This window comes from Phaseolus vulgaris, chromosome 4, assembly GCF_051622355.1.
Source record: "Phaseolus vulgaris cultivar YP4 chromosome 4, ASM5162235v1, whole genome shotgun sequence".
NCBI lineage: Eukaryota > Viridiplantae > Streptophyta > Magnoliopsida > Fabales > Fabaceae > Phaseolus > Phaseolus vulgaris.
The window spans coordinates 2,609,058-2,635,257 of NC_143501.1; the positions used below are offsets into that span (position 1 = coordinate 2,609,058).

General features: G+C 27.6%; 2 protein-coding genes across 8 annotated transcripts; both read left to right on the plus strand.

Moving 5' to 3' along the window:
* Window positions 1-14,691: 14,691 nt before the first annotated feature.
* Window positions 14,692-19,385, plus strand: SIRB (sirohydrochlorin ferrochelatase B). 7 transcript variants are annotated; one of them, XM_090301465.1, is made up of 8 exons: window positions 14,692-14,833; window positions 16,546-16,724; window positions 17,090-17,162; window positions 17,265-17,505; window positions 17,608-17,669; window positions 18,142-18,252; window positions 18,358-18,450; window positions 18,975-19,385. In XM_090301465.1, the coding sequence occupies exons 4-8, from the start codon at window positions 17,499-17,501 to the stop codon at window positions 19,080-19,082; spliced, it is 381 nt and encodes a 126-aa protein (XP_090157591.1). In that variant the 5' UTR covers window positions 14,692-14,833; window positions 16,546-16,724; window positions 17,090-17,162; window positions 17,265-17,498; the 3' UTR covers window positions 19,083-19,385. The 7 variants fall into 7 exon arrangements, with proteins under 7 accessions (XP_090157591.1, XP_090157590.1, XP_068501531.2 ...); XM_090301464.1 differs by having other exon boundaries at window positions 17,093-17,162; window positions 17,288-17,505; XM_068645430.2 differs by having other exon boundaries at window positions 16,546-16,722; window positions 17,288-17,505.
* Window positions 19,386-20,208: 823 nt separating this feature from the next.
* On the plus strand, window positions 20,209-23,448 carry LOC137836729 (uncharacterized). Its single transcript, XM_068645432.2, has 7 exons — window positions 20,209-20,379; window positions 20,464-20,604; window positions 21,387-21,461; window positions 21,582-21,808; window positions 22,114-22,161; window positions 22,878-23,073; window positions 23,162-23,448. The coding sequence occupies exons 1-6, from the start codon at window positions 20,259-20,261 to the stop codon at window positions 23,067-23,069; spliced, it is 804 nt and encodes a 267-aa protein (XP_068501533.2). The 5' UTR covers window positions 20,209-20,258; the 3' UTR covers window positions 23,070-23,073; window positions 23,162-23,448.
* The last annotated feature ends 2,752 nt before the right edge of the window (window positions 23,449-26,200 follow it).

A 26,200-nucleotide genomic window follows, 5' to 3' on the forward strand; every position in this document is an offset into this window, starting at 1 on the left:
GGCAAGTACATTGGATGATTAGAATCCTATGCAATTGTCACTATTTCAAAATGAATGGTTTGATTAGGCATAGCAAAAAAATCTCATTGACCCTTTTGAATCTTTAGTGCTTGCATGATTTTGGGTATTAATTAGATTTGTGTTTGTGTGGATGAGAGTTTTGGCCTTGCATGTTCTTACCATGGATAAGAATCTTTCATTAGTTTAAGGAGTGGACATGATAAGGTTAGCATGACAAAGGGATTTGTTTAAAAGTTGTTGTTGTTGATGATGATAGTGCTTACCTAATATGAGGTTCTCTTTGGTGTTGAATAATGAGAAAGGGTTTCTAGGGATTAGGGTTCTTTTAAGAAAGCACTTGGTAAAGTTGTAGTAAATGTGGTCATTTTAGATAGCTCTTACTTTGTCACATTGTGGTCATTTTAGAATTGGATTTGCAATGGGGTTTCTACCATCATGGCACAAATGGGTACCACATAATGATGCTTTCCTATGAGGAAAAAGAAAAGTTAAGTAAAAAAATTAAAAAAATTTCATCCATTTTCACTTTTGACTTTGCCCCTTGCTTCCTTCTAGGAAGCACCTCTTTGATCTAATGAGATTTTTGTTTTTGTTACATTTATTTATGAAATCACATTCTTAATAACATGCCAAAATAGGTAGTTATGACTAAAATATTAAACCTTGTAGCTTTTATACACCAATGTCCACATCATTCATTAACCCTGATTTAAATTCCATTAAGTCAACAAAATAGCTTGTGCTAGGAGCCATGATGTCACCAATTACTTCATCACTTATATTGAATAGGAAAACCAACATTCTTGGATTCTTTCTATTTAAGAAACAAAAAAAATTCTTAGGTTTGCTTCTTCAATTGGGTTGATCTTGTATTTGAGGTTGAGAAAAATATAATTTGTATTCAAATGCAGGGTAAAATGTGTTTTTAACATTTAGTGAAAATTAGTTTTAGGTTAACTATAATATATAATTTGAGTTTGATTCAAACAACTTAGTTAAACTTTGAAAACAATGTAAAAAAAAAGGATTTATTTGCCTGTTCTAATGGATTCGATGAACAAAATTAAACTCTAAAAAAATAGTTGGATATTTTTTACTTGGCTTCCTAAACTATTTTATTTATTTTTTTAAAATTTATAATTTTTTTCAGACTCGAGTATAAATAAATTAATTACTTTTAATTAAGAAAGTTATAGTGAATAGCATTTAATTTTACCAATCACATTTGTATTTTTTCAGAGTATCATTTGTTGGAACTCGATATCAAAAATTAAAAAAAAAAATCTCAATTAATTGATGGATTTTTTTTTGTATGATATTTAAATAAGGTGAAAGCAAATAAATTATATTTATATTTAATTTAATTTCTCCCCTTCTTATAGTTAAATTTGTAGGGAATATATTCTTTAGAATGTTGAAAAAATCAATTTCTCGACTCTTTTGTACTTCTATATAAAATAGGCTATTCATATCTGATTTGCGACAAAAAAAAATGTAGATTAAAAACTAACATCAAAGCTATTATTTTTAAAATGAATCACTTTTTACTAAATTTTAATAAACACAAGTAAGTTTCTTAATAGAAATTATGTTTCAACAAATTTATTTGCATCACTTTATTTCAAACAAACTTTCTTTGATTGGTTTAAATTTACAAAGACCCATCAAAATCAGAAAAACAAATCATTAAATAAGAAACGAAATACATAAAAATTAATGGTTTTAATGCATTTCAACCAATAATAATAATAAATTAAAAAAAAAATAGTGTGCATGAATTGATAATAGTGACCAATTTTGATGAGAGAAATTAGAAAGTAACATTTTTGTAGCTTTCAAATTGGAACTAACCAAACAATCCTTTTCGTTAAAGATACAACTCCTGAATTATTGTAATGTTCATCAATACCATCACTGAATTTGTTTTTGCATCTTATGTTTGTCAATTCTTAACTAGTTTTTGGAGCTACATGTTCTTTTTGTGGGGACCAAAAATATATATCCAAAGACAAAAAATTAAAAAAAAAACACACACATGATCTATTACTATAGTGTTATAACATTCTTTTCTAAACTTCTATTATTTATTATTCACATGATTAATGAACCTATTTTGATGTTTATGATAAGGATTCAACATTGAATGATAAGTCATGCATTATAAGAGGATGCACTTTTATGGAGATTCAATCATAAATAAATTTATATAAGATATTATTATGAAATTATTTTTTATCTCAAAATCTTAAGAGATTAATTTTGTTCAACTCTGTTATTTTTATTTAAGGTGGACTCGGTGTTACACTTAAACTTTTAATTTATATTAAATTCATCATTATTTTATACTAACATTATTAGCAGATCATTAACTAGAAATCAATTTTAAAGTCAAAAAATAATTAGTTACTATATTGACTTATTTAGATTACCATTCTACATATTACAAAATTATTGGTATAAAGTAGTTTTTAAATTTAAATTGGTATCTAATTAGTTACTAAGGTTTTAGTTACCATCTACTTTAGATTCTAGTTTATAATTTAGAAACTATTAAATACCAATAATTTTGTAGTCTCTTAAATAATATATAATTTAGTCTATATAGTAAGTAATTATTTTTTTATCTAAAATTAATTTATATTTAATGATTTGTTGTAATATTAATTATACTTTTGTTCTATGAATGTTTGGTTCATATATTAGAGAAGTTTTAATTATATCCATTAGACGAGCTTATCAATAAATAAAAATGTTTCATGATAGATCGCGTAAATCGCGTTGCATAGCTGCACAAGTTATGTAGCACAGATACGGATACGGATACTGACACGATATGGATATGGATACGAAGATACGCATAATCTCAAAAATGTAGGATACGGGGATACAAATCTATATATTATATAATTTTAAATTATATAAATTGAAAATAAATATTTATGTGCAAAAGTATGTTTCAGATTCTTTTGAGAGCCAAAAGATATTTTTCATAACTGGTTCAAAAGAATTTGTTCCTTATTTTTATAATTATAATAAAAATTTATACAATAAAATTAAGTTTTTAGAAAATTATTGTATTTATATCTTTTAAAATTGTGTTAGAACCGTGCTAGAATTTTAAAAAATCCAACAAATATTTTTTTAATTGAACACTTTACCGATAAGTGTCATACGAGTGTCGACACTGATACGTGTGTCCGACACAGATACACCATTTAACAGAAGTGTCTGAGCCTCATAAACACATTTTGATCCTGATTTTTATTGTTTTTGACATTTATCTTGTTTTTACCTTCGTCTTTTTTTTATATTTCTCTTGTTTTTACCTTCATACGAAATATTACAACTTTTTGAGTTCAACTCTGTTATTTTTATTTAAGGTGGACTCGGTGTTACACTTAAACTTTTAATTTATATTAAATTCATCATTATTTTATACTAACATTATTAGCAGATCATTAACTAGAAATCAATTTTAAAGTCAAAAAATAATTAGTTACTATATTGACTTATTTAGATTACCATTCTACATATTACAAAATTATTGGTATAAAGTAGTTTTTAAATTTAAATTGGTATCTAATTAGTTACTAAGGTTTTAGTTACCATCTACTTTAGATTCTAGTTTATAATTTAGAAACTATTAAATACCAATAATTTTGTAGTCTCTTAAATAATATATAATTTAGTCTATATAGTAAGTAATTATTTTTTTATCTAAAATTAATTTATATTTAATGATTTGTTGTAATATTAATTATACTTTTGTTCTATGAATGTTTGGTTCATATATTAGAGAAGTTTTAATTATATCCATTAGACGAGCTTATCAATAAATAAAAATGTTTCATGATAGATCGCGTAAATCGCGTTGCATAGCTGCACAAGTTATGTAGCACAGATACGGATACGGATACTGACACGATATGGATATGGATACGAAGATACGCATAATCTCAAAAATGTAGGATACGGGGATACAAATCTATATATTATATAATTTTAAATTATATAAATTGAAAATAAATATTTATGTGCAAAAGTATGTTTCAGATTCTTTTGAGAGCCAAAAGATATTTTTCATAACTGGTTCAAAAGAATTTGTTCCTTATTTTTATAATTATAATAAAAATTTATACAATAAAATTAAGTTTTTAGAAAATTATTGTATTTATATCTTTTAAAATTGTGTTAGAACCGTGCTAGAATTTTAAAAAATCCAACAAATATTTTTTTAATTGAACACTTTACCGATAAGTGTCATACGAGTGTCGACACTGATACGTGTGTCCGACACAGATACACCATTTAACAGAAGTGTCTGAGCCTCATAAACACATTTTGATCCTGATTTTTATTGTTTTTGACATTTATCTTGTTTTTACCTTCGTCTTTTTTTTATATTTCTCTTGTTTTTACCTTCATACGAAATATTACAACTTTTTGAGTTGATTTTTCTTGTAATTTTCCATTAAATGAAGAGATTTTGTTTAATAAAATTTTGTTTTAAAAAAATATTCCATGTTATTAAAACCTATCATCATTCATCTCATAACATTATTTTTGTTGTAAGTTATTTATTTTTGTGGGGGTAGGGTTTTTATTCTTGTACTTAATTAGCTAGAAAATTAAAAGCATTATGTTTGAGTGCAAGGCAAAGGTAATGTAGCAAAATTTAGCATTTATTGTGTTTTCTACCACACACGTTTGCGTCCCTTCTTCCCATACTACTTACTTGCTAGAGGGTTCATGGCAGATCCACCATCTTGGATCAGTACAAATAATTTATTTTTAAAATTAATAAATATTATTAATTTTATCAGTAATTTAAGACTTTGAGTTTGATGAAATTAAAAGAATAATTTAAGTGAGAATGAGATAGAAGTTCTGAATCAATTATACTATATTATATAAGAAGTAAAGATTAAAAAAATGTGTAAAGGAACATATTGAGAGAAAAATTATTTAGTGGAAATGTACTTTTACATAGTTTATGATGTAAAAATAATTATCAAATTAGGTCTATAAAATAAGAAATATATATTATTTTTTAGGTGAAACAAAGGTAGACATAATATACTAATTTTTTAATAAAATAAAAAAGATTAATAAAATATGTTGTTCATATTTATATTTATTATTTATCAATTCTTTAAGTTTTTCATGTTATTTATTTATTTTTAATCACTTATTTGATTTGTCTTCATTAACTGTTATCACTAAAATTTATTACTTTTTTTTATAGTTTTAATCTTTTACATTTTTATTATCTAAATTGAAAATATTAAAATTGTCATTCTGAAAAAAAAAACCACAATTGTTAGTTTTAAAGTTAAATAAAGTTTAAAATTATTTTCACCCAACAAAAAAAGAGAATATATTAGTTTATTGAAATTAAGGAATTAGTTAACATACTAAATCATGGTCAAGTCATTACACACTTTTCAAATTTTTTGGACATTTTGGGCTATATCTTTACCTTTTTTTTTTCTTTCTTCTCATTCTTTTTTCTTTCATTATTTTTTTTCTCTTTTAGCCCACTTATTTCTTTTTTTCCTTTTCAAACTTCACTCAATTCTTATCTCTTTCAATTTATAATAAATATCTTGACTTAAAAAAACTCTCAATTCTTCTTTCTACTAGTATTTGAGGTATTATTGGTTAATTTAATTGAGAAAATTTATTCACTCGACTAGTTTAGTTTTTGACTGATTTTTTTATATGGTTTGGTAGATTTAGTTAGGTGTTTTATTTGAGTTTATCACTGAAGTATTTCAGTAAGACGTTCAAATGATAAATATCTTTATTTGAAAACACTGTATAACTTAAGTGACTAGTGATATATCTTTTTATTGTCTTTTGTAATTTTGTTATAAAAATACTTTCATGTTAGATATATTATCTTTTATAATTTGTTTTAAGGAAAATAGTTTTGTTCAAGTGAGATTTTGAGAGTGTAATTGTTAGTTCAGTAATTAAGTATAATGATGATATAATATTATACTATATTAATTTGGATGATTATGTATTTTATACAATATTATTATATGAATTCAATTGAAGTGATAAATAATATGTAATTGTATGTATTTTTCTAGGTTTATTAAACATCCCTCAATTTATTATATATGATTCTTTTGTAAATCAAGATTTTAAATTGAGTAAAATGTTAGTCGAATTGAATATGTTTAGGATAAGTTTTTTCAAAAAATTATTTTCAAAAGACAAATTTAATATAAAATGTATGGTAAGACATCTCTTCATACTTTTTTTTATTCTCACAAATATTTTATATTTTTACTGAATTAATCCTTTTAGAGTTTTTTATAAGTAAACCTTCATTCTCTCTTTGTGATCGATTAATGTGAAGTTCAAGTCATATTTTTTCCACCTCAAAATTTTTCAAATCCATTTCCGATAAGAACACATATATATTCATAATATTTATTTTCCTCTTTAACATAATATACTTTCTAAATAAAGTTCCAAACTATTACTACCACTTGAACTTTATATATTTCTCATATAAATATATAAAAGTAGTCATATATAAATTCGGTAAACATTTTATATAAATTTTATAAAAAATGATATGTTCTTTTTAATCAGTACTTTATCATTTGTGAGTAACCTTTTCGCTTTGCATGACTCATACAATAAACACAAGTCACAATCTACGTAAATAAGAGGGGAAAATAATCAAAATAATTAAATAACCAAATTAAATAAAGTAATAAAAAAACAGGTTAAATTTTAACATGGGTATTTTTTTTCAAGTCTCACATTTTCGATTTATTTTATTTTATGACTTTAATCTTCATTGAAAGTATATCTATCATATTATAAAAAAATATTTTAATTAATTAAAATGTCAAAATAAAAAACCCACGTAAAAGTTAAAATTGGTTAAAAAATTACATATTTTTAAGAAAAATGAAAACTAAATTCTCTGAAAAAAAAACAAGGGACCTACAAAGCTGCTGTTAAAGATAAAATAAAGTAAAAATCAGTTATTATTATTATGTACAATTTTGGTGGTATTTTATTGAAAAAAAAGTGTGAATTTAATTTCTACTATATGTTCAGAAGATTTGACTGAGAGTAACTGATACATGAAGCATGTTTATGAGTTTTTGTTGTGAGAAAATTGCCATGGTTGAGAAAGTGTTGTTGAGAAGAGGAAAAATGAATGTAGAAGTACAAAGTTTGCAGATAGGGTTTTGACATATAGTGTGGTATGACAGTGCAGGAACCCTAACTCTGCTACCATTTTGCAATGACTGTGACTTGTCACCACCATGGATTCTAGCTTACCTCATAGCTTGGTCCATACTCTACTACTCTACCTTTCTCCCTATAACTGCAACACCAACTACTATGGTGTCCACCACTTCCACTACCAACCCCTTAGATCATGCAATATTACATATATCTATATCAATTCACTGGTAAACAAAGATTATAATTATACTGTTAGGCCAAATTTCGATTTAGGGTTTATGATTTAGGGTTTAGGTTTAGGGTTTAAGATTTACAATTTTAGAATAATTTAGTATTTGGTATTTATTGACTGAGCGTCATAAAAAAATTATTAAGGTAAAATGATATTAATATATATTAAATCATATGAAAAACTAGGTAATACATTTTTATTCATGTATGTTAATCTCGGTTTGTTAGTAAAAGGTCTCACTAAAAGTAAATGTACATCATTGTTACTGTATTACTTGAGCGTCGGATAATTTTTTGTAAATGCATTTTTGACTGAGAGTCGAAATCCGAATACTAAAAGAGAAGTTTAAATGAGAAAGGAAAATAGGATGAAAAAACAACATGTTCAACCATTATAAGAGATTTTCTCTGTCCCTTATATAAGAATAATAATCTAACAAAGGTTGATCCTTCATCCAACCTTACCATACATAAATGGTTAGTTTAAAATTTTATGTGAATCAAAATGTTAACAAAAAGTAACAAGTAATTGAGCTGGTATTATTTTTGCATTCCATAACTTTATAAGAATAGATAGAGAAGAAAAAAAAAACATAATACTAAGAGGGTTTAAGTGTATTCTTAATTCTTACAAAGTTTGTGAAGTTATGCTGATTTAAGATCAATAATATCTTGATATCAATTCCATTCATTTGACACTTATAAAAATTATTATTTTATTTTAAAAATAAGTTGTAGAGTGATTATTTTGCCATGTTAAAGTCAAAAACAAACTCTAATCTCATTTAAAATGGAGAAAATAAGAGAAGTTTGAATTTTGAAGGAGATAAGTTGATGGAAGTAGGTGGAATGTATGGTAACAAGGTGCATTTAAGTGGAGATTGTATGGCATAGACATGAAAAATAATAATAAAAAATTGAAGAAAAGAAGTGAAGAGTGAGGGTATTAATTGGAGGAGAAAAAATGGGGAAAGAAGAAGAATAGAAGAAGGAATCCAATGTATGAAAGAAAGAGAAGAGAAGAGAGAGAAGTAGAGACACCTACACATGGGTCTCTAAGGAATCCTAAGCATATCAAATATTCTAAATTTGGAACCCAACATCAACATAATACCACACTGCTCACGTGTCACTTTTTCTCCCTTCTCAAAGATTCTTTCTCCTCTATCCAACAATATCTACATCTTTAATCATTTTTAAAAAATTAATAATGTTTTCATTTTTTTCCAAATTAATTACTTTCTATTTTAAAATAAATAATATTTATATAAAAGAATATGTTTCAGTATGTTCAATATAGATCTATATCGCTCAAAAATCGAGTGTAAGACAATTTATATATATATATATTTTTTTAAAAACTCACTTAAGAATTTTTAGAGAATAAAATTGTGTGGGAATAACAATTTTCAAAAGATCAGATGTGATGATGGATGCTAATAATGCTATAACTCATTTTTAGATAAAGTAATAAATTTTAAACATAAAAATTTCAATTAAATAAAAATAGTTTATGTCTCAAACCTAAACGTATTTAGAGTTATGTTCACATGCAGAAATTTGAGTTTTAGAGATTATTACACTCTCATAAGTATATTAACATTTGTAATACATTTTTGATAAATCAAATTCCTTGGATTTACTAAAGAGAAAAAAATATATAAAGGATATAAGTGAATCATTAATAACAATATTTATGAATAAACTTAAAATTTCACAAAAAAAATAACTAAATGGAGATCACTATTACTCTTCATTAAAATATTAAATAATATAAAATCTCAAAAGAGTGCATTCACTATCACATAAATAAGATTTTAATATATATATTATCACGAATTATTTCTTGTAAAAATATTGATATTACTAAGTTTTATTTTAATTAAGCTATAAGTATTTTATAATGTTAGATATTTTAGTTGTTTTATTAAATATTTTTTATTTTCATTCAAATATTTTACTATTTAATATTTATCATCAAGAAAACAACATAATTTTAATTTTACTTTGCTCCTTAATTATCAGATTATTTCATTAAAAAATTAAATAACATCAAATTTAAATAAAGATAAAAAATGTTTTCAGTCTTCAATAAAATAATTTTTGTTTACAAAAACCCAACAAAAACATTAAAATTTATGAATTTGAGTTACTTATTTTTCATGCTAATACTCCCCTAACAATATTTTAACTATTTTATTATTATTATTTTGGCTGAAATGACGCGGTTTGGGTCACATCCTGCCCGAACTGCCCGTGAAAATTTGAAACAAAGCGAGTTGGCGCCAAAACGGTGAAGACAGACAGAAACGATGTTTGTAGCCCGCGAAATGCGGGCTGTGGCGGCTGCTGTGTCCCACGACAACAAATTTGGGCATATTTATTTACATAAATGCCCTTTGTCCTCTCACATCTGGGACCTACGTCCTACACATCTCACCATCAATGCTCAGTTTTTTAATCCTTCCAAATTTTCCTGTTAGACTAATTTAATTTATCTACAAATAAAGCTAAAATTATCTAAAATTTTAGTTAGATTTTTTACTTGAAAAGAGTCTGGTGTTTCAGTACTAATCATGAACATTTTAAAGACATCATTTTCAATTTAAAATATAAGACAATGAGTGTATAAATATTTTTTTATATATTGAGATCCATATTTATATTTCTATAAGATTGTTTTTTGAGTTAATTTTTTAATATGATATTAAAGTTATTTAAAATATATTGTAATAAGAGTTGTTCTTGTATAAAAAAAAGATTGAGAGAATTTTTACCTGTTGAGTTTTATCTTGACTGTCGGTTCACATAATTTTCTTACACTTTTCAAATTAATTTGGCTTACTCTTCTTTTCTCTGTTTTCGCTCACTCATTTCAGTCAAATTTTTATTTTTTTCGTTGACTCTCGATTAGAAAAACACCTGTAAAAGGTGTTCTGACGTTAAAGGAAGTATTCAGTATTCGGTGTTCAATGCAATTAATGCATGATAATGACATTTTTTTTTTATCGAAATTTGTGATTATTTATATACTTATTATGAACATGTTATTATTAATATGGGTTAACTTTTGGTTCCTAATTAACAACATGTTACCTAATATTTCTGTGTGACTTAAATTTGTTAATTTTTTTCTAATCTTAATATTTTTGAAATATGTCAATCAGTCAAATTTTAAGTTTCATCATAAACCCTAAATCATAAATCTTAATATGAGATAAAAATTTATACATTTGAATCCATATAGTTTTATTTTAAAAAATATAAGTTGTAATTTTTTTTGGTATATTGGTATTGATGATTTAGATATTTTATAGAATTTATGATAGAGTGTTGGAAAGTTGATGAGTTGGAATAGAGGTGTAGAGTTGAAAATGATGATGTGTTGAAAGGTTTATGAAAGGGTTGTGGAAATGGCATTTGGCAGAAAAAGTAAATGTGTTATGAATATTGAATTGGAAAAAAGGGTGTGGCAGAGAGAGGAGAAACAGAGGGCAATGATAGTGTATAATGACACTCCACTGTCCTACCTACACTTACCTCATCATTCTCATATGCCTTGTCCCTCACTTCCATGTAACAATATAATACCTACCTTTCATTCTTCCATAATCATCATCATCATTTTTCTTTTTTCTTTTTTTTAAAATTCATTCATAATTTTACTTTCATTATTCTTTCTTTTTGTTTTTTTCTTATCCATGTTAAGAAAGGGGTTATAAATAGAATCTTTTAACCTTTTCTTATTATACTTGTCATTGTTGTCTATTTCTTTAAAATATCATCATTTTTTAAACTTTGCATGTACTAGCAAATACACAGCATTGAATAAGAAATCCATATTTACAAAATTCGTGTAAAATTAAATTATTAGTATTTTTTTCTCTCAGCCTTACATTTCTGAATTACTAATATTGAATATTTCCATAAAAAATTAACAAATGATCTATTGAAATCATCATAGTTCTCAACTATTTAATTTTAGGGTTGTACGTTCCACTTATCATATAACATTGTGATGTAATATTTCATTTTATTTTTAATTACATGATATTCTTAATTTACGTGACTAAACTATAGGTGAAATTAATATAATTTTTTTACTTAACGAGTCTCGAACTTAATCCTAACTCCAAATTACTATGTCTTTCCAGGCATTCTCACCATAATAGTCATTAAAACGTAAGAATAGGTGTTATTCTTTATTTTTTTTCTCCCTTGAATAACACTTTTTGCTTGATCGACAAATAAATGTTCTCGAATGGATTCGAAACTAAGAGAACAATTCGATCAACTCATCGGTTAGACGGTTTGCACCTAATTCCTTCCTCTCAGTTGAACTCCCATGCTCTCGCTCTCTCACTCCTCTTCCTCGTGAGTTTCGGACTCGGATGGTACCTGCAAAAGGTATTTCGACGTTCAAGTCAGACTTCAACACTCGACACTCAGTATTTAGGATTAAATGGATTAGATGATTGCGTACATGATCCTTTGGGATTTGTGCTAGTTTATACAATTATTGTGGGGCCATTATCATTAATGAACCTAATAAAAGGAGTTTAACAAACACTTAATCATTAATCAGTCTCGTTGTTGGTCATGTCGATCGGTTTGGATCGGTGCCGAGTCATAGTATCGATCATACGAGCTTTATCGGTACAATAAAAATTACTCAAAAATATAATCTAGTATGTTCAAATTATCCTAATATTTGTTATCTTCTAAATTTGGACTTGTAATAAGAGGAAAATATAATAAATGACTTAAAAAATTTAGAAGAAATAGATTTGTTTTTTAAAAGTTTGTGAGATTTTATAATAAAACCAAATAGTTAAAAATTAATATATATTAAACCTATCTTACAATTTTAGTCTATATATTTTTTAAAACCATCCTAAGTGTAAACATTTAAAATTGAGTGTTACATAGTTCCCTCATATAATATTTAAATAATATATATAATGTTTATTATAAGTAGGTTAAATGGTTCATAAGTAATGAGGAATATAATAATTAATTATTAATAATCATAAAAATAAAATCAAAGATTAGTGTAGTATTTTTAGACATGCATTAAACTGACAAAGTCTTAACATCACCTACTTGTTGCTTAAGATACAAATTTTACACTTCATTTTTGCACTCATAATTGTTTGAAACTTCCTCAATATCAATATAATTGATTATATATTAAACATAATTGAGTATCTTAAAAAGATATATTATAATTTTTTTCGTCATATAATTATATTTTATCGTATCATATAAGTTATAATGAGACGCAACAATATTACCATTACTATATTAAAAAGCATTTGCCATCTCTTTTTATTTTACAAATATGTAAACTATTACGGTACAAAATTAGGTGAAAAATAAATGTATAAATAAAAAAACAAGTTATAATGTTATCTTAAACTTTAGATGCAATAATTAAATTAAAAATAAAAAAAATCAAAGATTCAACCATTTAAAACAAAATAAATGAAGTGATTTTTTAAAAGGTGTAAATTAGTTGAGAAAATCTATAGTGAAGAACGAAAGTAGTTAATTTTTAATGGTGAAACTATTATTGTAAAATGCTTTAAAAAGTGATATATTTAATGTTGTCATTAATCTACGTGAAATAACCTCACTATGTAATTATTGTGGAAAAGAAAAATATCGAATAACATAATTGATAAATAATTTTATTTTAAGCATATAATTAAGAATTTGATCTTGATTTAGATATTTAGAAAAATTTATATTAAAAGAATTAATTTTTTTAAATAACATTAGTATCTCAAAAAAAGTATCATTAATAGTTCATCTAAAAAGAAAAAAATAAATATCATAGAGCAACTCATGATCATCATTCATCAAAGAAATTAGTGTAAGGGCCCAAACTACATGATAATGTTGGGCCTTATTCATGGGCCTCGTTAGTCTCACAATCACTATATAAAAAGGCAAATTCTTCCTGCACCATATCAATTTTAACCTTCACCATATCAATTTTTTAAATTTCTAAAACTACCCTCCTGCACCATATCAATTTTAACCTCCACCAAATCAATTTTTTAAATTTCCAAAATTACCCTTATTCCAAATTAAAAAATCCACAATAATAATTATAATTGAGAAATAAAAAAAAAACATACTGGAAAAAAAATTCTGAACACAAAACTAAAAATACATTCTGGATTAAAAAATTTCAGAATTCAAAAATATGTTCCCAAAATTGAAATCCAAAATATTTCAGATAAAAGTTTCAAAAATAATTTTTCCATTTTTGTGTAAGGTTATTTTCGTCATTTAAGAGGGGTATTTTTGTCATTTTTTAGAGTTGATTGGGTGGATGCTAAAATTGATATGGTGGAGGGAGAAATTGCCCTATAAAAAATAGGGGTGGACTTAGTTATTCTACAACAATTCCATTTTTTAAAAACAAAAATGAAACAATATTACTTGCAATAAAACATACATGTACTTTATAAATAATAATAACCATAATAATAATAATAATAATAATAATAATAATAATAATAATAATAATAATAATAATAAAATAATAATAAAATGAGAAAATTAGGTCAAAGCCACTATTTTTTCACTATGTTATTATTATAAAATGATTAATTTCTATGAAAAAAACCGACAGATATTTTTTAATGAAGTGAACTACATTATTTTTAAATATAAATATAAGATTTGAATTTTTTATTTATTTAATTAGTATACTTCTTTATAAAACTACTCTAGCTTTGATTCAAATAATGGTTTAGCCTCTGATATTAAATTTTAGTAAATCTAATAGTCAAATGATCGTATAATCATCACTAAAAGTTTTTTTTTTCTAAGGAAGTAAAAATCAAATTTAAAATTTAGTAAAAAAAGTTGAATTTTAAATTAATTTTTTTATTATTTTTGTTAACTAAAATATGATTCAGATTACATCAGTAATTTATTACAAAATTAAGAACTAAACATTGTTTCCATGTTCAATATTAGCACTAATACTTTTTTACAGAAAATATTCATTCTCAACAAAAAATCTGAGAAGAACCAATTTTGTACAAATTTTTCATGCTACTACTACAAAAATAAAGTAAACATTATTATTATTATTATTATTATTATTATTATTATTATTATTATTATTTTATTTTAAAAAGTTATTATTTTGTTTATTTTATTTTTTTATAAAAAAATAAATAAGCATTTTTTTTCAATAGAGTGGATAATATAGATCTTAGCTTTCAGAAGAAGAAAAAACTTTCTCTATTTTTGTGTTATCTTTGGAGCTTTTGTTTCCTTGGCGTCGTCTCTCGAAAGAGCCACCGCCGGAATATTCGCCGGCGACCTCCGCCACCGTCAGGTCCGTTCTTCCTCTCTCTTTGTTCTATGTTTAGGTATTCAATTTGAATGAATGAAATTGGTGGTTCATGTTGCAGCATTGATTTTATGGTTTTAGTTACTTTTGAGTTTAATTTATTTGTTCTCATAAGGTAAAACTCATTCAAAATTATGATTATGATTGTTTCATCTTCCCACTGTAACTTGATAATGGAGAAGAACACAGGGAAAGATTCAAAGTGTGGAAGCGTCAAAAGGGGGAAGGGTCAAGAGAAGTTCAATGCTCAAACTCAATTTTCTAATGAACAAATGAAAAGTAGGAATTGTAGTTTGTAATTTTCTTGGATACTGGTATTGCCCCTTGCGGCACTGTTTTAGAGTATGTGTGAATAAGTTTTTCGTTAAGTATTTATAGGGAAAGAAAATAAGAAAACTAAAATTAACTTGTTTAGTTAAAAATTAGTTCTTAGAGAAGTTAATCTGGAAAAAACTCTTATGCATAAATTAATTTTAACATTTGGTGAAACTTATTTATTTATTTTTTCTTCTTAATGTATCAATTTGTTTAAGTTTATAAACGAAGTGATTTTGATATAAACTTAGTGATTTTCGTAAATCATGTTGTGTTTAAGAATTTAGATTAGCCCTGCGTGTACTGAATAGAGACTTGTTACATGGAGCTTTCATAGCAGCTAGTTTCATAAATCATGATGTGTTAACATTTAACTTAGCCTTGTGAATACTGAATAGAGGCTCGTTTTGGTTTCATAGGTTTCTTTTCTATATTTTGTGAAGATATGGATTAAGTATCAATACTTATAAGGTTTCTAGTTGGATGTGCAGTGAGTTGTTAATTTAATTTTTGGTTCAGATCAAAATATGACAAATTAAGCTGATAATTGAATTGCAACTATGAGTTTGTTATCTTTTTACAGTTTGATATTTTTAAGTAATATAAATGCATCAAACACATAATGATCGTACAGTTTTGCATTCATAATATTTATGTAATTAGATATCATCATATATTCAATATAGAGGACTATTAAAAGCTATTTATTTGATTAAAGTATTAGAAAAGTTCTGTCAACATTTTGACAATTACCATTGCCACCCCTGAAGGCTAAAGAACACTAAAATCTCCAAATTTGGAATCAAACATCACTCTCAAGGACCTTATACTTTCACAAAACCTAATGTCATTCTGTGGATTTCTATCATCAATCTAGAGTGTTTGTTTGCAATTCGATCTCCAAGTGAAGAGTAGAATCTTCTGTCCCCATTCACTCAGCATAGGTTTTGCTCATTGAAGCCCTTCTTCATTGGTGTCAAAACCTTTATCATTTGTGTTATCAAACTCGGCTCATGTTTATTCCTGCAATCTCTGTACTTTATTCCTCCGATTAAAAGTTGATGAGATTGATTTGTTTTGTTATCCATGATGACAGTTGATGCAAATTAGTAAAGTTGGTCTATTGATACTTTTCATGCTGTCCCTTCCATTAAAGTTATTAATATTCCTTCTGGTGGTGCATGTACAGTAAACACTTTATAATTTTGATAATGTTCATGATAAAAGTGAGTTACCTCTTTGTGCAACACCATAAAAGGAGTGAGTGGGTGCAGCAGGCTCCCCTTTCTACTGTTGAAGCATGCACTTTATCCTCTCCATCTTTTTAGTTGTCAAAGATGATGTATTTGACTTGCATTTCTCTTTGGTAACTACATGTGCAGATGCTGACTTAAAGTGCTGCCTTTGACTACAAGGTTTCCAAGCTGCAGGTTTTCCATGAATGTTGAAGCCAGTCTCCTTGGTGTGGTACGGCTGTTGGCAGTGGTCAAGGTTTAGTTCGTGTTAGTTGGTGTCCTGCATGTTTGGTCTCTATCACCAGTGACTATTCACAGTTTGTGGTGTGAGCTCTGCAATTTGGCCCGTATCACTTATCTTCTTGTCTGTTTGGCATAGTTGTCATTTATTATTGTGTTAGTTCATTTTCTGGAGTAAAGAATGGTGAATTCTGAGATTGAATTGTTGTTCTCTTAGTTTATTTATGTGGATGGTAAATCAGATCAAAATTGGTCTCTTGTGTTTACTATTATTTATTTAGATTTGTATTTATTTAAAATAAATAACTAGAGATGGATTATTGTTGTTTGAGTGAGATGGTTGTGTCCCGTTGCCCCTTTCTATTTAATAGATCATTGTAGTCATTGACATGATAACAATTTGAAGGGAGTCCAAAACAGAACTATAGTATATTGTCTCTCTTGGTTGTAGGAGTGTTGTTGACTTTCTTGTGATCATCGATCCTGATGAAGTCTCTCTCTGTTCAATCTCATACCTTCTATAGGTACTTTTTGCTTTAATTCTCAATTAAGTTTTTGGATATCCCCTTTCTTTCTCTTTGTATACAACATCTGAAATTTCTCCTTTCCCCCCTTTTTCTTATTAGCATTGTTCTTGTTGCTGCTACAGTTTTTCTTCATGTGAAACTGGAACAAAACCTAGATGTCTGCCCTTCAAGTCATCAAATTCTCTCTGCTGTTCTTCCAAGCCTCGGAATTTAAGTGGATTTTTGTGTCTGAGCGCTCAAAATGGCAGCTTTAGAGAAAACTCTGGTGAAGTCGGTCACGGAGATGCAGTGATAATTGTGGATCATGGTTCGCGTCGCAAAGAGTCCAATTTCATGCTTAGTAAGCCAAACCCATCTATTACCTCTCTACGGTCTCTGAAATTGATTATGACTGGGAATGCTTTAATTTGATGTCTAAAAGTTGTTTTGTTTTGAATGTCAGACGAGTTTGTGAAGATGTTTAAGTATAAAACTGGTTATGAGATAGTGGAGCCTGCTCATATGGTAATCTTCTATAATCTGTTGAGTTTTTTCATCATTTCAAGCGTAGAAAGACCATATTAAGATAAAACTTGAAATCTGAATGATGGTAGATAGCTACTTGATCTGCTATAGCCTATGGGCTATTTGTGAATTGTCATCTTATGCCTGAATTGTAGGATAAGGCCTCTTTGGTCTTGAAAATCATTTTCTAGCATGTGAGTTAGTCTAGCATTGTTTTAGGATTTTTAGTGCTTTGCTTGAACTTTATGGCATGCACAATAAACCATTAATGTTCTTTCATGAGGAAATAGAGTTGAGCTTCTTGCCCTTTTTCTATGTGTCACCTGGAATCTAGATTTAGCTGCCAGAAATAGCAATAGTAATAACCCAAAATTCTTTGTGCATTTAAACTTGTCATTCTTTTCATTTCTTGACAAAATTGTAGCTATGGAGCAAATTCTTTACGCTTCATAAAAGTATTATACATTTGCAGGAATTAGCTGAACCATCAATAAGAGATGCTTTTCAATCTTGCGTTCAACAAGGTGCAAATCGCATTATTGTTAGTCCCTTCTTTCTCTCTCCTGGAAGGCATTGGAGTCAGGTAGGTCTACATAAACCTCGTACTTTTCTATAAACAGTCTAAATTATCCTTTGACTTGATGAGGATAGAAAATAGGCACAAAATTTAAACGTCACCATTACTCAGGATATTCCTTCTTTAAGTGCTGAGGCAGCGAAGGAACACCCAGATGTGTCTTACATTGTAACTGCACCCCTCGGACTACATGAACTACTTGTGGTATGATACAATTGTTTTATTTGTTATAAGTTTCCCAAATTGAATTGTTAAATTTTTTGATGCATCTTTGTTTCGCCTTTTTAAAGTGTTGGCTGGAGCCTAGACTTTGTAGATTCTGTGTGTAAATCTAATTTGATGTGGTCTTTTAAACATATATATTGGATGAAATTCCAAACACGCCATTAATGAGTCAGGTTTGGTAGAACTTCTTTCAGGGGATAACCCATGACTAACTATAATCCTTGTAGCAGAATTCAGATCTCTCTCTCTCTCTCTCTCTCTCTATATATATATATATATATATATATATATATATATATATTATACTACACTAATTTACTGAGGATCTCAACTATCCTCTCTTAAAGCGTCTTTACCATGTTGTGGCCATAGCAATGGTTCATATAGTTTTTCTCTCACCAATAGAGCTTTTCACATGCTTTTGTCCTCTATGACCATTCTCTCTTTTTTCTCAGTTTCGCATTGTATATGTCATTTTGAAATTTAACGAACTTGTGCCGCAGGATGTTGTGAATGATAGAATCAAGCATTGCATTAAGCATGTGTCTGGAGATGCAGATGAGTGTTCAGTTTGTGCAGGGACTGGAAAATGCAGGCTCTATAGTTTCTGAAACTAGATTGTTTTGAATACTGTCTCTGAGGTATATGAGGCTGGAAGCAAGAATCTGTAAATTGCAATTGTTCTGAGGTTGTGAATTCAGTGAGGTTGTTTAATATAGTGTCCAGATTTGCCAATGACCCATTAGGTCGATTGTTCAATGGTTGCTCAAGCACATTCTTCTTGTTTGAAAGCAAATTTGTTCTTATCAACCATGCCATGCTTCCCAAATGTTAAGTTGAATATGTATAATATAGTTCGATGAAATAATTTGCAATGGCAAATTATCAATTATGCAGATCAAGTTTCAACATTATGTTATACATTTATTCTGATGTCATGTTTTATTGTTCTTACTCCAAGCTGCATCAGTATTTTAACAGTAATAACGTTTCTCTATATACAATTTCTATCATTTCTATTCTCCTATGGGATTAAAATCAAAAGAACGATTGTCAGGGATCGACTATGATAATCATTCTCTTGGTTTCAACCCGATCGAAAATAATTTTAAATCAACATAAAAATATCCATTTTTCTCTCTTTTTCTTTGTAATAAGATTCCTTATTTACTCGATACTGCAAATATGTTAAAGAACACAATAGGTGCGTGTGTATATATATATATATATTTTTATTGTTTATTATAATATGAAAAGTGATCTTAGTTTTAAGATACTTTTCATATTCAACTGTTTTAAATACGAATTATGTTTAATTAAAAAAAAATGAAATAAGAAATAATCCTTTTAAATTTTTTTATCTTTTCTCTTATTTATCATGGTAATACTTTTATAAAACAAAATTTGGACTAAATTTTCCTAAAATGAGCAAATACATTTTTTTTATTAACCTTAAAATTTCGGATTCAATTATAATTAAAGAAAATAAGGATTTGAAGGTAAATAAATTTTAATTATTTTATTTTATAATACCATCCTGAAAATGTCATATAGTTGATTGGGATTTTTTGATTTATTTTTTATTTTATCATCATAAAATCGACATTTAAAAAAAAAAACACTTTAAAAGATGATTAATAATATTAAATAATATCAATTACCTAGTAGGAATTTCAATTTCTATTATTATTTTTTTAATTTTGAAGAGTTTTTATATTTGTCAGATGATGTTCTTCATCAATGACTATGGTCTACCACTGAAAGGAAGAAAGAAAGAAAAAAGAAAAATGAAGTGCCAAACACAGCCTTCAAAGTTTGTTACACTTTTCAGATTCTGCGTTTCGTCTTCTTCTTCTTCTTCTTCTTCAAGTTCTCGCATCAACCACTTCGCTCTCACTACTTCAATCAGTAATTTTCTTCTTCTTCGATTTCTACCATTACTTTCTCTTTTCTCGTTATAATTTTTCTTCTCTCTTCTAATTTTTGATTCAGATTACAGTAAATGGAAATTCGCTTCGGTGAGAACTCTACTGAAAGTGAAGAACCTTCCACTCTCGTTCTCTCCTCGCGCCTTCGTCGCTCTTTCCCCTCTCAATGTTGCTGCTAATTACCTACGCAATTTTCGCGTTTCTGGTAAATCAACTGATTCTCTTGCTCTCTTCCATTCCTCAGTTTTCAATGTTAATTAACTGCAACGTTTTATTACCTTAGTTCGAGTTAAATTTTCAAGCATGCAAATATTTACAAAATGTTCATTAGTCATAAACCATCTTTGCTATCACTTTTGAGATAATTATTGTAAAAATAAAGTAATTAACCATGCACATTGAGTTCTAACTTGTAAGTATCTACTACCTCTTGATTCCCTAATTGGTCAGTCACGAAGATTAGTCTTCGGTGAGGTGGGTGGATACTCCTTACCGATGGCTACAAGCAAAAGTTGCTATGCATGCGGGAACTTAAATATAAACAGATTCTAATGATGTTGATTTTGAACTGAGATTAGTGAAATTAAATGATGTTAGCCAATTCAATTCCTACAAATAAAAAAATGACGTTAGGCAATGGTGTTAACCAACGTTGGTTGACGAATGTGGAAGCGCGATTTGTGTCCTTCAACCAAAGTGATCCAGGATTTAAATCCTATCTTGCTGATGTCAATTTAGGTATGTAATAAACCGTGTTTGAGAGGGGAATACTCACATTGTATGCAGTCTTGGTCTCCGATAGTGTTAATCATTGTTTTCGGTGATGAATAATCAATGCCGTGATTACAAGAAAGAATGATGTTAATTGTTTTTGCTTATATTTGATTTTAAGTACTTGAAAGTTGGCACACCCTTCTGATCATTTGTGAGTATTATCAAATTTTATGTCACTTTGACGCATGTTGCTGTTGTGCGTGCATATTCCAGGCAGTTACATTTGCAGTGGAACCCTTTTAGGTGTGTCAATTGTATCTGCACCAATTATAGCTCATGCCATGGATGGTGAGCTGCATATGTGATTGGTATTATGTACTTTTGCTTTTCTGTTTATTTTCTTAGAAACTGTCCTCACTGCTGTTTTTCCCTTTCATTAACAAGAGTATTTTTGTTTGCTGCAAGTAGCTGGGGATGCATTGGTGGATGATCATGAATTACAGGACCTTTCAGAGCAGGAAGAAAATGGGCAATACTTGTGGAGATTGGCTAGAAAATTTTGGCTGCCTATTTTTTTCTTTGTCACGGTGTTGACAAACTTGGATGACTCAATTACTATATTTTGCATTAAACTTACTTTATTCCTCCTCAGCACAAAACCCAACCCTTTCTCAGTCTATGTATTTGTTGATCAGGTCAGATACTGCATAGTAATTTGATGGTGTAACTAAAAAATGTACCTGAATTATCTTGTAGTTTTTCCCCCTTCAATTTCAAACCACCTTAAGATTTTTCTACTTGGTTTCTTCAACATAATTCATTGGGTAACCTGAGTTTTCATTATGTGACAACATCATTTTTGTAAGAATTTCTGTGGCCTTAATTGTTATCCAAGGTCTATTCTATTTTGACTAACTAAATATTTTTTTGAAAACACTGATAATGTTTATATGATTTTATTTTTCTTGACCATGTTTGATTATAATTTCTTATGTTGCAGTTGTGTCAAACATCTATGCGCCAAGAAGCTCGATTTCTTAAATTAAAGGTGCATGGCCATCTCATATTTGGTTATGTTTCTACTTTCTATTATGGAGGTCTAGTAACTACTTGTTTTTTCCACTTTAATTCTAATATCATTTTATGCTAAACTGATGGAATAGTGGAATTTCTTTTGATGTTAGTGTTCCTGTGGCATTCAATCATATATTGTTTAGAAACCAGTTCCTTTTTCCTTCTTATCTGCGGCCTTCAGAAAGCAAATTGAGGTCCCTAAAGTTTTGCTTGTTCCAGCAAACTAACATGCATATGTTTGACGATACTACAAATATAATATATTTTGACTCTAAATCTGTAGTGTTATTAAAGTCAAAATACAGGGCATTTTGGTCTTGCTTGTTTGTTGTCTTTAAAAACACTTTCCTGATTTTTAAGATTTATTTGTCCCTTGAACACATTTGATAGTGTTTGCCTCATACATTTTTATTTTGAAAAAATTGCCCCCTGAGCGAGCACTTGAGCAAAGCATTTGAAAAAAAATATTAAGGGGATGAGAAACCATCTCTCAGTTGTTTCTTTTTTTAATTTTTAAAACACTTTTTTTGGAAAGAATTTTCGAAACTTAATAGATTTTGGATGAAAAATTGTCTACTGAGTAGTGTGGAATTGTTTCAGAAAACAATCTTTTAAACACAAAAATAAGAAGAGAATCAAACAGACCCTTAAGATCTTACTCTTGCTCTGCATTTCACATTTTATCTGCAGTCACTATACGCCAGCAAAGTTGAAGTGCAGGACTACAAGCTTCTTTGCTTGGCTGCCGTTGAAGTAAGAGATCAAAAGTTCACTTTGGTTGGAATTCTTGGTAATTGGTGGACTTTGCCACATTTACAATTTTGGGAAGCATTCTCTTTTGTCAGAAATAGAATTGGAGGTATCTTGGTGAAAACAACTTAACAAGGTATACTGCAAATTTAAAATTAGCATCCTATATTGCCCCATTTCCAAGTCTTCTTGTGAAGATGTTAAGCTAATCATTTTAATTTTAGGGAGTTGTTTTGCCCCTTTTGGAGCTTCAACAAAACCATTGAAGAAGAAAATGAGAGACAAGAAGAATAGATGAATGATGAATCAGACTGAACTGTATTATTACTTTTGCAGTTAAAGTAGCCTGTCAAATATGACCTGTCTATGCTATAAGGTCATTCCCTTGTTGCTTGATGAGTGTCACATGCAAATTTTCATTACTTGTATCTTTCTTCTTCTTCTTTCGTTTTTTTTTGTACAATGACGACAATGAAGATAGAATCTAAGTTTTTCATGCATTCTGCTCAAATCTCGCATAGCTAGTGACTTTCAAAAAGTCATATCTTTATCAGATATCGACATGCCAACATTTTGTCAGAGACTCAGCCCCTGTTCTTCCTCCTTCACTCTGATATTTTGAAGTAATTTGAAGTTTTTCTTTGTTTGAAAATTTGTCATTTTACAAATTCAGTGGAAGTAATTTGAAGTTTTACTGTTATTTTTCTATAAATTTTAGTATTGCCTTACAATGTATATTGGGTAGAATAAGAGAAGTATAAACACAATAAAGGAATGATATCTTCGCGAGTATATATTTCTTCTATTAAAAATATTTCATGTTTTTTTTTACCCTTATACAGATCTTCCACTGAATTACTTTATAGCAAGTGTTATTTAAAGATAAAAATTAAAGTTTATGGTGAAATAAATGTTTTTGCTTCTAACTTTTTTAACAAATATTCTTAAGAAATTGTTAAAACATCTCAAATGTGTAATTGTTTAAGCGGTTTTTCAATGATAGATTTCATGTATTTATCATGAGAGAATCTAAGTGAGATTTAAGAATCATTAATTTCCAAGTTTTATACCATTTTGTTTCAAAAAAAGATAGGAGAGATAAAATGGTGTGCAATGATTTAGAGATAAAAAATTAGTGTGTAATGCGTTTTTGTTTTTTAATCAAGTCAAATTATCTAATTAATATTAGGTTTTTTTTTGTCCTTATATTGTTATAAATTATATTATAATATTTTTAAATTTAAATTTAATATCTTTTATAGGAACTTTTAATTTTAAAGGCGAAGCAAGTAAGACTAATAACACTATTATATTTTTCCTTGGCTACATTGCATGTATTTAAGTAGAATTTCTTTGGGAATATCCGTTTAAAATGTTATAAATTTAGCACCATTATATCGTTTAATGTAATTTAGTACTACATTAATTAACTTTGATAAAATAACTTTTATTAAAAAATAGTCATATACTTATATAATTTAAAAAATGTTAATTTTTTTAATTAGACTCATGTAGAGGAAAAAGTAGAAATGAAAAGAATAAAAAGTATAAACGAGAAAAAAAATTATAATTAATCTTCTTTAAATATTACTTACTCATCCAAATAGCAAACATATGAAAATTGGTATTGGGAAAACAAGATAATGATTAAAATTTATCCAAAAGATTAACTGTAGAAAAATCCTTCTTAGAATAAGTTGATTATCTCTCAAATTTGTGGTTCTTTGTGACATTAATTTAATAATTTCATAAAAAAAATATATTAAAATTGTTAAAGTGAGAGCTTAATTAAAGTCATTAAATTTTGTTGGTGAAAAAAACTTTTTAATAGTATAAGTAATTTAAGTAACATTTATCAAAGCAACTCCCAAAAATTTGTTCCATCATAAAAAATTGTTAACCAACATTGTTAAATTTTAAGCAATTTGTGTAAGCAAGTCTTAAAAATGAGAAAGAACTGGTCAAAGAGTGGGCAAAAGTTGCACTTGAAAATGAAATTGCACCAAAAATTGACTACTTGTTCTAAAGACCAAACAACATTGCTTTTGGGGTCTCTTCCTTTGTTTATTTATTCTTAAAAGGGTCAACTTTTTCTGGAATAAGAAAAAGAGGGTGTGATTTGATATTTCATGTAATGTTATTTGGGTTTTTATTATATTTTTTTCTAAAGTAGAAAAATTTGAAAATCTCTTTAAATATGATAGTTTATTTAGAGCCTTCAATATAATTCTGGACTCTTGTTTTTTTAGTGTTTTTAGAGTGTTCTCCTTTTAGAAATGAACAATGTCTTAATTTACAAATCTGTTCTGAACTTTATTATGAGAATATTCAACATAAACTTCCAACTCTCATTGATTAACACCAAAAAAAACATTTTTATCAAGAAACTCAAACTGTTACATTAGAAATGGAATTAGCACTTATTCAAATCTTGAAAGTTGCTACATCACTTTCAATGTTATAAGTCAACAAACTAAGGGTAGATGACCCACTTGTAATTAAAGAAGACAAGTGGGGTTCGTTAGAATGAACATGTTGAATTTTGAATGCATGATATTAATAATCACGTGTAAAAGGGTTGGGATACCCCGTGTAAAAGGATTGGAATACCCTTTGTATCCCTCTAAATTTAATTTTATTATTTGTTGATAAAAAAAAATATTAATAACCACAATTTCTTCATTCTAGTTTTGTTCATGTGCCTTTAACATCTTTAATGTAGCAAGCAAATTTTGAAAAGTAAACTCATCTTTAACAGTTATAATTACTAGTCATGCCACAAACAAGGTGATCAATAGTAGTTAAGCATTAACTTTAAGGTTTGAATCTGGATTTACAAGCCAAAATTGAATTCTTATACAAGTGTTTACATGCCAAAATATACATATGAAAAAAATTTAAACTATTTACTCAATGTCTAATCTAGTATTAGAATTTACTTCTTTAATATGAAAAATCAATTTTTTTACTATTTGGTAAAATTTTACCACTTAATTATTAAAATGGATAAAATTTTAAAAAATCATCAAAATGGGTAAATCGTGCCAAGGTGACACGATTTTATTGTGAAGAAGTCGTGTTAAGGTGGCACCGACAAAATTTTAGTGCATTTGAACTAAAGTCGTGACAAGATGACACGACTTCAGTAAAATCAAATTTTAACTAAAGTTGTGTGAGGGTGGCACAACTTACCCATTTTGATAAATTTTAAATTTTTTAACCATTTTTATCTCATGTGGTTTGTCTGTGTTGGAAAATCTCTT